Genomic DNA, 15,564 nt, shown 5'->3' with positions numbered 1-15,564 from the left:
CATCTCTCAGATGCCGGCTTCATACCTTTTTAAGGCAATAAGGGCATAAGTGCCGAAATATGCATATCACGACTGTTGCGCGAAAAATATTCATTCTAATATATCAAAATTTGGTAAAAATTTTAAAGTTAAGGGCCCTTAGTCCTTAATCATTCGTTTTTATTACTTTATACACCGCAAAAATTATCTTATAACCTAATTTATACTCAACTAATGGAAGTAAAATGTATCACTGCTCTATACAATCACCAGTTACATCAAATCCACCACTGATAGGCAAAAATATACCTTTATAAAAGTTTTCCGCTATTTTATTAGCTTTAAATTGGTGGGTCAAATATGTGTATGGGATAATAATTGACTGACATATTAAGGATTACAAGGAACTACGGTACAACAATCGATGGAGGATACCTCTTGCATGTGGTTGTGTAGCCAAGACCTGCTACATTTGGTCAAATATGTGAGGCTTATGTTACATTCGTCCAAAAACATTTTTCTGTGACAGCAACTGTAGTGTTTGATGGTTATGACGAGTTAACCACTAAAGAGGAAGAGTGAAGGTGGCGTTCTGCAGGGAGGTCTTCCACCGATATTTCAATAGCTGCTAACAATGTTGTTACATCGACGCAAATGGACTTTCTGAGGAATGGCCATAACAAAAATGGGCTAATAAAATGATTAGTAACTTATTTTCGAACTTCATGTCATCACGCCATTCAGTGCTCAGGAGATGCTGATACCACTATAGCAGCTATTGCTCTTCAGTATTCAACAAGCTGTTGTGTAAAAGTAATAGCTACTGATACAGACATACTTGCGATGTTGACTGCGAGGTCAGAAGAAGATGCACACATTGAAATTGTCCATCCACCCTCAAGCAAGACAACAGGAAAGATTTACAGTATATCAGCTACTCAGCAGGACATTGGTGAAATGAAAAACTATATTTTGTTTAGTCATGCTATTACCGGATCAGATACAACCAGTGCTTTCTTCGGGAAGGGAAAGAAGCAAGCATGGAACATCATCAAGACCGATGTTTCCATTCGGAGAACAGTATATGTTTTTACATGTCCACATGCGGACAAGAAGATCGTTATTGCAGCTGGAGAAAAGTTTGCAATTGCAATGTATCAGGGACATGATAACTATTCCACTCTGGATGAAATTATAGTATACATGTATACCTGCAAGATAGCAAAGATGCCTGTTAGTGCTTCTTTCCAGCTAGCCTCTCTTCCAGCAACCAGTGCCGCATGTGAACAGCATTCTCTTCAGGTTTACCTACAGGTGCAAGAGTGGCTGGGCCATTCATTAGATCCTGTTGAGTGGGGATGGAAAAGTGTGAGTGGCACACTTGTTCCTATAACAACATCCTTTCATCCAGCTCCAGAACAGCTCCTGAATTTGATATCATGTAACTGTAAAAGTGAATGCAGCTACAAATGCGAGTGTGTGCGGGCTGGACTGTAGTGTGGTATTATGTGTGCCAAATGTCGTGGGGCAACATGCAATAACGTTGTTATCAATGATGGTTCAGATGAAGAGGACCTTTAATGGACTGGTTAATTTTTTTATTGTGTACTTCCATTAATTGATTTATGATCAGGTTTCATTTTTTTGCTATGTATTATGCAACAATAATGGATGTTAAACAACTAAGTGCCTTTTACTTCACATCTTATACAAGTTACGATACAACAAATGATATTTTTCGCGCAACAGTCGTGATTTGCATATTTCGGCACTTACGCCCTTATTGCCTTAAAAAGGTATGAAGCCGGCATCTGAGAGATGGGGACTTTTTAGGATCAATTATTAACACCCAAAGGAACGTCTGTGCCAAATTTGAAACCTACATTATTTTTATTTCTGGTAAAATGTTATAGTCAATATTAACCTAAATTGCTCAAAAAACCCATTGTTGTGCAGTAGTTCCTTTTATCCTTAATATGTCAGTCAATTATTATCGCATACACATTTTTGACCCACCAATGTAAAGATAATAAAATAACGGAAAACTTTTATAAAGGTATATTTGTGCCTATCAGTGGTGGATTTGATGTAACTGGTGATTGTATAGAGCAGTGATACATTTTACTTCCATTAGTTGAGTATAAATTAGGTTATAAGATAATTTTTGCGGTGTATAAAGTAATAAAAACGAATGATTAAGGACTAAGGGCCCTTAACTTTAAAATTTTGACCAAATTTTGATATATTAGAATGTATATTTTTCGCGCAACAGTCGTGATATGCATATTTCGGCACTTACGCCCTTATTGCCTTAAAAAAGTATGAAGCCGGCATCTGAGAGATGGGGACTTTTTAGGATCAATTTTTAACACCCAAAGGAACGTCTGTGCCAAATTTCAAAACTACATTTTTTTTTTAGGTAAAACACTAAAATTCCTGGGCTATATAGTTTAATGTGACGTCATAACTGTTGTGTGGGTTCGTCTAAACTAATTGCTATTTAATACAGCCGTACATTCTTCTGTATAATCTTGTATTTCAACTTGTTTACATTCAGTACAAGACAACCTCCTCCTTACACACTCGCCATAGACTAACTGATACAACATCTTTCCCTTTTTGTTAAGTTTCACAGTCTACTAATACTCTTGACTAGGTAACCCTTATACAGAAACACCAGTTACCTTTCACCTACTACTATACATTCCTATCACTGCTACATGCTAACGTACTAGTCAAGTTCACACTACTATGTACACCCCACAGCTGAGAGTCCCCAGTTCTTCCTTTCACAATATAACCTATGTTCGTCTAATACCTGCTACATTATTGCATTCACCATTGTGCTGTTCTGGTTTCCCCCCAGTTTAGTAATAGTCTTTCATCCACCCGGGAGTGGTCTTTACTCTACTAGATTTTCTCGAATTCGGTACATTTACCCCGACATTCTGCTGGGATCGATTGTCCCAGCCCAACCATTCCGGTTCATCGTCAGACTCCAGTCCCCCCGATTCCTGGCTCACGGCTGGCTCTCCTGCCTGGACACTATCTGTTGCCACTTCTTTTCCCATTTGCCCATGCCTACTATTAGGTCCACTGACAACTTCACTGGTTCCTAGACTATCTCCTCCTGATACAGTTTCTTCGTAGTCGCTACTTTGGCACCCTGGTCTGTCTCGTGGCCACTTCAGAGGGGCGGGAACCAGATGACATCTGTTACGTCTGTACCTGCCTCCTTCTGCTTCCACGACGTATGCTCTGGGAACTCGTAGCTCTGCGGGTGTGCTCACCACCACTCCATATTTTTTTTTGTCTATTACCCATACCCTGTCCTTATTTTGTAAGGGGGCCAGGTCCCGTGTCCTGTGTCGCCGGTTGTACCACTGCCGTTGGTATTCCTTTTCTTTTTGTAAGTGGTTCTTCACTCCCTTGAAGACTGTATCATTGTGTAAGTTCAACGACGGTACTGATGTTCGGACCTTTCGCCCTAGCATAATTTCCAGGGGCGACATGCCCCCAGCCAAAGGTGTGCTGCGATGAGCTAGTAAGGCCTCGTAAATGTCCCCTCCTTTCGTCAGAAGTCTTTTTGCAGTCTTTACTGCTGCCTCCGCACACCCATTAGATTGGCTGTACAGGGGACTACTGGTGACGTGCTGAAAACCATATGACTGACCAAACTGCAAAAATGCACTTTTGAATTGAGGACCATTGTCAGTCCTCACTATCTCTGGGATGCCGAATCGAGAAAAGATGTTTTTGCACTCCTGCACAACAACTGCTTCAGTTAACTTGTTCAACTCGGTTAGCTCAAAGTACTTTGAATAATAGTCTGCAACCACCAGGTACCACTTCCCTTGACATTTCAGCAAATCGACCCCTACTTTTTGCCAAGGGTAGTCAGGAACCTTTTCTGCCACAAAAGGCTCTACTCCATTAGCCCGGTTTTCCACACAAACTGGGCATGTCTGGATGAGATTTTGTAACTGCGTGCTTAGCCCCAACCACCAGACTGATTCCTGAGCTCGGGCCCTACATCGTGTTATACCTAGATGACCTTTGTGTAGTTGCTGTAAAACATAAGTTTGCAGTTTCTCTGGAATAATTAATCTACTACCCTTCAACAGAAAACCTTTACCCACTGATATATCCCATCGATACTGATAGTATGGTTGGAGCTCAACCGGAACTTGATTTTTCCTTGGCCACTGGCCTTTTGTATACTGTCTTAACTTGATGCACACTGAGTCCTGTTGTTGGTTTTGTTTTATCTGGTCCATTATAGTCTGAGCCACTGACAGGTGATTAATAATCATATTGATCTGTGCCTGCGTGTCTGTCAACAACTCGTCCTCAACGTTCACCTCCTGCCACGGACTTCTGGACAGGCAGTCCGCTACTACTAACTGCTTCCCTGGTGTATACACAACCACATAGTTGTATTTCATGAGTCTTATTCTAAACCGTTGAAGTCGTGGAGAAAGCTCATCAATACTTTTGGACATCAAAATCTGTATGAGTGGTTTATGATCTGTCTCTAGGGTAACATTTTGCTGGCCTAGTATGTATTCTTGTAGTTTTTCACATGCCCACGTCAGCGCTAGTGCCTCTTTCTCAATTTGAGCATACCGACATTCAACTTTAGATAAAACTCTCGAGCCATAACAGACAGTATCTCGTGTTCCGTCTGTGTTTTGCTGGAACAGTGCAAATCCTAGCCCAAATGATGAGCTGTCAGCACTCACAATAAGCTCCTTCTCCGCGTCAAAGTGTGATAAGCAAGGTGATTGAGTAATAAGGTCTTTTGCTTTCATGAACGCTGCCTGTTGGTCCCTACCCCAAACAAATGGCTGACCCTCCTTCAGCAGATCGGTCAGTGGTTGCAATACTTCGGAACGATTTGGGATGAACCTACCCACAAAGTTGACCATTCCCAAAAACCGCAACAGTGCTTGCTTACCCTCAGGTGCTGCAAATTTTTCAATGGCTTGTATTCTACTGGGCTCCACCCTAATACCTTCAGCTGATATTTCATGACCTAAAAAGGTAACTTTACTCACTCCAAACACACTTTTTTCTGTGTTTATAGTAATGCCCGTTGCACTGTACCTTTCCAATACCTGGCGCAATGTTCTGTCATGGTCTTCAACCGTGTCCCCGAACACCAGTACATCATCAACGTGATATACCACATTAGGGATACCTTCAAGTACTTGTGCTATTTTTGAACTGAAATACTCAGGTGCACAGTTCAACCCAAATGGGAGCCTTTTATACATAAACCGCCCAAATGGTGTGATGAATGTTGTTAAGGGTTGACTTTCCTTACTCAGGGGCACCTGGTAAAATCCAGAGTTAGCATCCAATTTGCTGAAGATCTTAGCCCCTTTCAGTTGTGCCAAGGTATAGTGGATCTTTGGAATAGGGAACACTGGTCGGTGGACGTACCTGTTTAGTTTAGTGAAGTCACCACAAATCCTTACTCCATCGCCTTTGGCGGTTACCACCATAGGAGCGCAGTACTCGGTCGGAACCTCCACTGGTGTGATAACGTCCAGTCGGACCATCCTCTCTAGTTCCTGTTTCACTTTCTTTAACAACGGCAGGGGCACCATTCTTGGACTTGTCAATGCGTACGGTTTAGCTTCTGGTTGAAGGTGAATTTTCATGTCACTTTCCCATTTACCTAGACCAGAGAATAGATTTGGAAACTCTGCTTCTACATTCACTCGGTGAACCACTTGAACCACGTCTAATGCTTGAATGGCATGTTTACCCAATAACGGATGGAGCAATTTTCCAATAAAATACACTTTAACTAATTGCCTACGCCCTCGATACTGCAATGTGAGATTCCTGTAACCGACTACATCCAGACTACGCCCATCTGGCCCGCATACATTACTAATGTTGGTTCCTTGTTGTAAGTCTTTTGGGTCCATCATCTCGCTTGGCATGCAGGTGACATCGGCTCCCGTATCAATCAAAAATTCCACCGATCTTTCCAGCTCCACCACTTGTAGGTGTACTTTAAATGGGTTAGATTGTTGAGTGTCCCTTATAACTCCTATCACATAGTCTGGTTCTCCATCTGGATCCGAGAGTTCACAGATGTGATGAAGATTTTTCTTGGTCCTGCACATCCTAGCAAAATGCCCTTGGCGTTCACACGTGTAGCATGTAATGTTCTGGGCAGGACAGTTATTTCTGCTGTGCGTCCGTCCACACTTCCCACAACTTCCAGTGTTCTGCATAGATGATTGACCACTTCCCTGATGTTCCCCGGAATCGAAGCTTCGACGTAGATTTTTTGACTCAAAACGGGCACTGAACCTACGATTCTGACCTGTGTCTGATTTACTGGAAGGTCCCTTCTTCTGTATGTAATTTATCTGCTCTTGATTTCCACGCAACTGCTGTGACTGTGATGTTTGCAACTCTCCCTGGCGGCACATATTAATGGCATCTTGCAAGGTCAGGGTACACTGGAGCTGCATTTTTTCACTTAGCGAGACGTCTTGCATCCCGACCACTATTCTGTCGCGAATAAGCTCGTCTTTCAAGGGGCCGTAATCACAGTGATCGGCGAGGTTATGCAGGGCCGTAATGAACTGTTCCGCAGTTTCCCCTTTTTGTTGAATTCGCGAGTTGAACTTGAATCTTTCAAAAATTATATTTACTCGAGGCTTGAAGTGTCTATCAAAGGCCTGCACTAATTCTTTGTAAGTCCACCCACTCGTTGGTTTCTCGAACGTGACTATCACTTCATCCGCTTTCTCCCCTAACACATACATTAATAAGTCGATCTTCTCTTCATCCTTGCATTTGTTCTGACCACTGAGATTTAGATAACGATCGAATCGGACTTTCCACTTGAACCAGGCGTTAGGGTCAGTAAAATCCAGAGGCCCCGGTGGTTTAAGCTGTTTCCCAATTACTAGTGATGATTCGCAACTTTTTTTTTTCCTCGCCGCCGTCTGCCATGTTGACGTTTATCATCTCGGGCGCAAGTTACACTTCAGGTTTTTTTTTCCATCACAATCTTCTACCGGCGAACACGCGAGATCCCACTTCTGACACCATGTTGTGTGGGTTCGTCTAAACTAATTGCTATTTAATACAGCCGTACATTCTTCTGTATAATCTTGTATTTCAACTTGTTTACATTCAGTACAAGACAACCTCCTCCTTACACACTCGCCATAGACTAACTGATACAACAATAACAAAACATTGATGAAATGATTGCATACTCTTATGAATAAAATTGAATCATTTTTATTGAATTATCACTATTTTGTATGGATACAAAGAAGGAGTGAAATGAAATCTACAATTTAATGGATAAATTTACTTTTATTTGCACTCATTAAGTCAAATATGTTTAAAGGGCTCTTGAAGATATCAAAGTTTGTATAGATCCAGAGGTGCTTCAAACAGTTGGAAAAAAGACTTGTCAAGTGCATCACATGTAATGGAGAGTACTTTGAAGGTGACAAAAAATTTTGTAAACAAAGGTATAAAATACATTTATTACAAAAACTTGGTTTTGTTCTCCTCTTGTAGGTACCTTTGATGTATAAAATACACATATTTTGAAAAAAAATTTTTGCATTTCTGAAATTTTAAAAAATAAACATTATGAGCAGGAAATGCATAATTCGTGGAACATTATATACAGGAAATAAATACCGGGTCCTTATGGGGAAAGTGTTTATAAGCAGGAAAACATTTTAGGCAGAAACATTATAGCAGGGTTTCACTGTATGTAATAGTTGAACTCCATGTAATTCAATCTTGCTAGTTACAGTTGTATTGTTTGGCAAGCTCTGCACGAGCTCGGTATGAGTATTAAATAGAGTAGCTCTAGGTTTTACCTTTGCTTAAAAACGTCTTCCTGTTAAATGAGAGGCCAAAATTTTTGAGTAATAGTGGTTCCTTAAAAGTCCGTTTTAACACATTCCTGACGTCTTGAAAAATCATCAAAAATAAGTTCTAAGCCTTTTTCTGTTTGTTTTTTTTTTTTTTTTTTTTTCCAGAGTACAGGCTTTTAAAATCTTTACACACAATACAGTAGTACGGAAAACGGTCAATAATATATTTAAAAATTTGAACCAACTTTGAAAGTCTGGTGCAGATCGGAATGGATTATTTTTACCATCCCTCATTTTTTTTTTTTTGTAGAGTTAGATCGTTAGTCCTAAGGGGCTGATTGTCACAGCCCATGGAACGACCACTTCCCTGTATTTCCCAGAAAAGGGAGTATCTTTAGCTTTCTCAGTGGTCATGAGTTTAAAATTTACATAGAATTCAAATAATAGTAGGCCTGTGCAAAGCATCGACTAAGCGAATAAGTCGAAGCTCTTTTTAATATTTGTTTTGACTTAGCCAGGAAGTTTGCTATTAGAAGCTTAAGATTCAATCATGAAGATAATTAGTTTTTTTTGTTTTTTTTTTTTGTTAATGTTTTGCTTGTATAAGGTTGGTTACTTAAAAAAAACCAAAAGGTTGGCACTCTGTTTGCTTTTACAAATGTTTAATATTAATAAGATGATGGTTATTTTGTAATTTTTTACTGAATTATATTATACATAGGGCCCAATTGGTTAAACGTTACAAATGTTAAACAGTTATTGTTTTTATTTCAATCCTGTATTTTAAAATATGATTGTAATATAGCTTCACCGAGAACAATATTCGCAATCTGATTTGACTTCAAATATTTTAAACATTCGACTTGATACTCGCTTTGTAGTATTTGCAGCAGTTGGAGCCAGCGAGTTGCACAGCTGTTTCAAGTCCCTCCCCTCGTCAGGCAAGGGCGCCCATGCCCGGGGGAAAGGGAAAAAATATAGCATAGTCAGGCATTTTTCTTTCAAGAAAATGACATAAAAGTAGGTACTACGTTGAAGTGGTTCAACAATAAAAGGTTTTAACAGGGTCGGAACTGCGACGTTTTCTTATGGCTACTCACAGGTCGTCATTCGTCTTTTAAAATATTAAAAATGTGAGTACGTGGAGTCCACGCACGAAAGAATTAAAACTTCTTGCTTATTAGGTAAAGTTGAAGATGAATTATTAGTAATTTTTTTTTTTACTGAACAAGAGATAATAATTAAGACTAGTATTGATGCTGGGATCATCTCAAATGAAAAAAATAAATAAATAAATAAATAAATAAAAGAAATATGGTAGTGCCAATGGTTGGCCGTTACGAAAAACTGAGGTGTAGACAGACACGAGCAGTGTTACGGGTATTCCGTAGCATCACTGCTGCCTCTCCCCTGCCGTCTCCCCTTCCTGCCATCAGGGCCGGTGCAAGGTAAATTGGCGCCCTAGGCGAAAAACCTTATTGCCCCCCACCCACCCGGACACCCGAAAAAAAAATTTCCTTGCCTCAAAATACATCATGTAAGCCTAAGATTTTGTCAACAATCAAATGTAAGCAGGCTTGTGTTTTTTTTTTTTTTTTTTTTTTTTTTTTTTTTTACTTATTACAAATCATAAACAGGTCACCGTGGACTTTAAATAATTACTTATATCAATATAAACATTCCAAACTGTTACAAAAATCCATTTTCATCTAGTTACAATAATCGTTAAACATATTATATCAGCTGTTATGTGTCGTGCTGCGCCGCCCCCAGCTACTTGGCGCCCTAGGCGGTCGCCTAGTTTGCCTGTGTGGACGCGCCGGCCCTTCCTGCCGTTACAAATAGCATACAGCATGCTCCGCTACATACTCATTCCCCCCTCTTCCTTTGCCGACTTCCCTTCCGATCGCTCGGGCAAGCATCGGAGTGGCGTCGCCGCTGACGCGCTCTCCTCTGCCGGTTTCCCCCACCGTGTACCTAACAATTCCCCTCGTGCGATCGGAATTGTAGCCACCTCGGCGAGGAAGTTTCACTTGGAATGCACATGCACATGCACACGATCGTAATCAATATAGTTGTGAATCAGTATATTCGAAATCATGTTGATAATATAATGTGCACACGACCTTTGTTCTGTGTAACTTAACTGTTAATTTTTTTTTGTTCATTGTTGTGAATTAACTTTTAGAATGTGCCTAATAGTAAAAGTTTAAATCTTACGCGATCAGCGTAGTGAGTCCAAACTAATGTACAACTTTCAACTACATTTAGTTTAGTCATAAATACTAGTCACTTCACTAAATATTGGAATGGTCTTGGGTGCTTTGACAATTGGCCAGATTTCTAGATAAACATTGGCGGTGAAATTGAGTACGTGACGAGTGTGTAGCGGTCACCATTATGAGTTTTATTGGGTGACGTATCCTTATAATTAGATACCGGAAAAATTCGCAGATTCAATGACCTCTAGGATAGCCTCCATTATCCTCTGCACTTCTCAAGTAAACACTCGTGTTCACCGGGTACTAAATTGTGAGGCGTCTCCACTGGGTAGCTTGTGATTCGACGCTTCTTTGGTCGATGGTCTCTCATTGGCCCAGAGGGCTCCAGTTTAACTGCGAGCCAATAGCAGAACCAGCACATGTTTAATTTCAGCCTATCACAAAATGAATCCGCGAATTTTTTCCGGTCTCTACTTATAACTGACCAGCTTTAAAAATTTAAAAATGATTTCGGAGGTGTGTCACAGGGGCGCAACAACAACAGAGGGGGGGGGGGGGGGCAAGGGTATTTTGCCCCCCCCCCCCCTCCTGAAACCTTGAAATGGGGGCAAACGGGGGCAGAGAAAGTGCTGTGTAATCAATTTTTAGATAGTAAAACTGCTTAAATAGCACCATTTTTCACCTTGAAAGACAAATTTTTCCCGGGGGAGGACCCCCGGACCCCCTGCCCGCTTCAATAGGGGGGGATCGATGATTCTTTATAGAAAGGTATAATGCCCCCCCTCCCCCTGGAAATTTAGTTGTTGCGCCCCTGGGAGGTGGGAGACCTGCGTGTCAGCGGTGCGAGTACCCCCCGGGGTGGCTGCCCCAGGTGCTGCTGGAGCTGAGCGACGTGGAACTGGAGGTGGGGCTGGGCATCGCGCACCCCATGCACCGCAAGAAGCTGCGGCTGGCCATCGAGGAGCACCGCCACCCCTCGCTGGTGCGCTACCCCTGCATCGCCCAGCTGGGGCACACCTGGGTGTCCAGCGAGTGGCTGCCGGACCTCGGCCTGGCGCAGGTACCTCACTGCCGTCGCCCCCTACCCCGGAGTGGGATCACGTGCCATCAGGGACTCTGCCTGGAGGACAATTACAGGGACACAGAGGATGTTGAGTTTCGATTACCTACCGTTTCAGTCATGACAGGCTTGTACTCTTGTATTTCAACATTCTTTAAAATAATGCATGCAAATTACACCGCCGGGGCGAACATTAAACAACGGTCGACGTGGCTGTCGTGCAGATAAAAAACGTTTGATTACGTCCGCGACGTTTCGACAAACTGTGGGCGAGTGGCGACGGCGCGACACGAAAGCGACTTCCCGGACATATCGAAAGTCGTTAACAATTGATTATAATGGACTGCTGTTATCGAGTAATGTCAAAATACGGACGTTCAGCTATTTTCAGTTGTGTTTTTTTTTTCTTAAATATTTTTTCGTGATTTCTCTAAGTAATTGATGATTTCGCGTTTTTTTAAGTTTATGTATATTAATTTCGTTAATATTTCACGATTTCGCGAAAAACACCTGTCTCTAGTGATCGAGCACCATCTGCCTGGCCAGTACCTTCTGACAGATACGGCAGTGCGTTTGACTCGCAATCCTTATTAGGCTCGGGACACACAATTATTCAGAATGACGCTGAGTTTGATAAGTGTGCACGAACTGTGTTTTCGACTACCTTTCTGGACACAAATCACACGCAGTTTCTGCACCCGTCACTAGAGTTGCAGCTACGTCTGTTATTGAATGATCTGGTCAGCAGGCCAAAATTTTAAACTTTATAATGAAACTCCTCCAATAAAAGTGAAAAAGACTTTAAAAAAATACTAAACCCCAGCTTTGTACCAGATTTTTTACAGTGAATTCTGTTAAAGTACTCCGCATCTTTTTTAAAATTCGTTAAACAGTTAATACTATAAAGATTTCCTGTGTCTTTGTGAACTTTGGTTCGTGCCATCCGCCACAGATGGCAGCACCGTAGTAATACATTTCTGTTCCAATTGCAAAATTACTCTTGCAAAATTCCATATATTGAGTGCCAAGATGTTACACATGAAAACAAAAGATTGTCTTATACATGAGAGCAGTTTGAGTGAGAATTACTTTTTAATTTGATTAGTATATTGCTAACTTTTAGAATCTTAAAGCATTTCTTAAGAAAAAAAATTTAAATAAAATATATTTGAGTAAATACATAATTTCATGCACTACATCTTATTTGGGGTAACCATGTGTAGTTTACTTTCAAAATTCATTTTATGACTTTTTAAATCAATAAAAACACAAATTGCCATTTCAGGTGTCCCCAGCATCATTAAAATAGTTTTAATTTAAAAAATATATATTTTTATAAGTTTGACTTGATTTACTATCAAGAATCATTTCACAAAATGAATTCATTATGTCTTGACTAATTCTGTGTAACTGGGACCTTGTTATTATCTGTTGTTATTATCTGATGAGAGACTGCTGAGAAACCTTAAACAATTCGCTGCTGAATGGCTGTGGTTTAACTTTCCCAGTATTCTGAGAACTTCGCCACGAACATGGTCGACGCAAGGATGCTGGACCATTTGAGCAAGAAGGAGCTTGAGAAGTTTCTCGGCGTCACGAGAAAGTTCCACCAGGCTTCGATCGTGCACGGGATCCACCTGCTGCGGATGATGAAGTACGATAGACAGGTGAGGGTGATGAAGTAGAATCGGCAGGTAAGGATATATTTTTGTCACATGCTGGTAGGCCTGCAAAGCATAAACTTTTTTTTAAATTCCAATTGAATTCCGAATTCAATATCACAATGTTCACGAATATCAAATATTTTTCCAATTGAATTTTAACCTACAGTTTAAATCCCCCCCCCCCCCGTTTCCCAGTTTTCATACAGGAGTCCAAGAAAATGAGGTCTAAAATACAGTAAAATCTAGAGAGAAATATTCATGGATCAATAACAAAAAGTTGTAAAAAAAAAATTAAAAAAAAAAAAAAAACCTTGGCAATGTATTTTCTTAAACCATTAATTTATTATGTTTGAAAATAGTTTTGTTTATATAACTCATTATATATGTTCCATCTATACTATTTAATATTATTTAGTTCGGGATCGCGATTCCGGAATTTAAATGCTAAATCTAAAGATGAACAATTACACGGTCTTTACATACAAAGAATACGTTCAATAACTTAAAAGATTCTAGTTCGGTGAAAATTGTTCGTCTTGTTTAAATCGTAACTCGTGAGGATACTTCTTTAATCAGCGATTCTTCGGGTGATGGGGTAAGGGACCAAACCTTGCTGCAGGATACCCACGAGACGTGTAGGTGCTCGAAGAATCCTTGGTTCGCCACAATCAGTACTGCGAACTCGGTGTTGCTCCTCCGGTCTCAGCGGGCGGCAGGAATATGCGCCGTCACGACTCCATCCTTCGGGCTGTGGGCTGCAACTGGGCTGGACTGCACGACGGTCATCCTTCCCGGGCTCGAACTGCGACTTTTCGTTCTTTGACTGGATTCTTCTTTCTTCAGGATAATCAACGGCAACTATTCTTCATAGTTTCAAAGCAATTTATATTAATTGGACGATCTCTTGAATCTGGATATTCGTCGACTTCTCTTCTTAAATATTGTTTAAATTCTTGACGTCTGAATCTTATCTTTGTTGATTCAAATTAGTAGTTCCTTCGAAATCTCATTCAATATTAGCATTAATAAACATTTCCAATTCTTCTATAAGTATTCAATTATCAATTAATGTCGAAGTCGTTGCGTTTTTAGATGTTGCCTTCATCGAGTCTCAATTCGTTCTAAAGAATCTTTTTCCCCGTTACTAATAAACGACTTTCTTAAGGTTGTTGATAAAACAAAACTATTAAAATTACTACCTATTACTGTCGTTGTTCATCTTTAAATTAATATTGGTTTCAAAAATACTGCTATACTAGCTTTGACAATAATTTAAAATAAAAATTAACATAGAGTAATACGTACATAGACAAAACGCTAACCAAAGAAATTTAAATCTGAAATAATCATAGATTACAAATGTAAACATACGGAATAAAGTGTAATTAAACAAAATAAATACTAAGGAAATTAAATATTTACTTTCTATGAAGGGTAAATATTGCCTTTATAACGCTTTTATTGGTTAACATATAGCACACGACAAACATGCAAACTTGGTACTGATACGTCGCCGTTTGCTTCAATAGCTGAAACAGGTTAACTGCAAATGGCTGACGATCTCTGTGAACACAAATTACACACTTTTAATTTGATGCAATAATCTCGTAATAATAACATATAATAATCCTGACATTTAGCGATTATATTAGCTATGGCAACAAACAATATAATTTTAGTATTCTATTTTCTTTTAATTAATTTACTGTTACTTCCAAAGTTAGAAACTATAATTAACTTTACTCAGTTACACACAATCTTTATCTGACACACCATTCAAAACATACACTTGCATTAGACTTAGACCTACGCCGCGAGTTTGGGTCCGCCCTCCATTTATATAATAAACATTTAAGTCAGATCCCTAGTGGCGCTTTCACCTACACACTATTGAGGTGCGGCCAACTCGTCGTCTTTCTATTTCCGGTTATCTGTCGTCTTAGTCCTGTCTCTATCAATTTACTACTCTATGGACTAAGTCAATTCCGGGTAAGTTCGCCAACGCTGCCTATAAACCCCTCTTCGCCGTATGCGGACGATGTAGATGTCGACTTCCACTCTCGTTACGCCGACTCGCTCCTTCGCCACTCGCTGAGCGAGTGTCCCTAATCAAAAGTCTGCTCCCTTCACTATTTTCCTTCAGGGGGTATTCGCCCACCCCTGAGGACTTCAAATTTGACTAGCAGCTTTTCACAAAATTACTTGCCGAGCGAGTTCCTACTCGCTCCTGGCGAGTATTGGTGGTGAGTCGTGGCGTCTGAGGTTAAGTCCGTTTCTTCTAATTATGTCGTCTGCAGCTAAGTCCTGGTCCAGTGTGAAAAGTTAAAGTTCCACTTACTGCTTGTTGAAATTCGGATAAGTCCCACCTCAGCTGCTGATGGAGGTGATAGACTCCGGAGGTCACGGCGCGGCCGCCACAGGTAGAGTCCGGTTGGTGACTGTCTCTCGTGGCGGAGCAGCAATTCCCTTCTGCCCCTGGTGCCGATTTGTCTAAGCCGCCAGTGTCGTGGTGTAGTGAAGTTCCGGGCGTCGTGGGCGATGGCGGCAGCGTGACGATCTGTTGTCTTCTTCGGAGCGATGTTAAGCCGAAGCCTCTGGCTGTCAGCCAGGCACCTTCTGCTTCTGCTTGCTGCTTGCTAACAAACCCGTATTTATACCCGGCGAACCCAGCATGACATCATCAAGTGCCAATCAGCACAGACTTGAAGTGACATCATCTAGAGCCAATTAGCACAGACCTGAAGTGACATCATCTAGAGCCAATCAGA

At 40.7% G+C, this 15,564-nt stretch overlaps 1 protein-coding gene across 7 annotated transcripts in view; it reads left to right on the top strand.

Moving 5' to 3' along the window:
* LOC134540822 (kazrin) overlaps positions 1-15,564 on the top strand; it is a 352,698-nt gene that overhangs the window by 283,695 nt on the left and 53,439 nt on the right. For all 7 annotated transcript variants that reach the window (XM_063383782.1, XM_063383780.1, XM_063383783.1 and 4 more), the window contains 2 exons: positions 10,944-11,132; positions 12,641-12,799. In XM_063383782.1, the coding sequence (XP_063239852.1) occupies positions 10,944-11,132; positions 12,641-12,799 (348 nt within the window). The remainder of the gene's footprint in view (positions 1-10,943; positions 11,133-12,640; positions 12,800-15,564) is intronic.

The sequence above is a fragment of the Bacillus rossius genome, chromosome 17 (genome assembly GCF_032445375.1).
Source record: "Bacillus rossius redtenbacheri isolate Brsri chromosome 17, Brsri_v3, whole genome shotgun sequence".
NCBI classification, from domain to species: domain Eukaryota; kingdom Metazoa; phylum Arthropoda; class Insecta; order Phasmatodea; family Bacillidae; genus Bacillus; species Bacillus rossius.
This window is presented reverse-complemented; position numbering and strand designations above follow the sequence as displayed.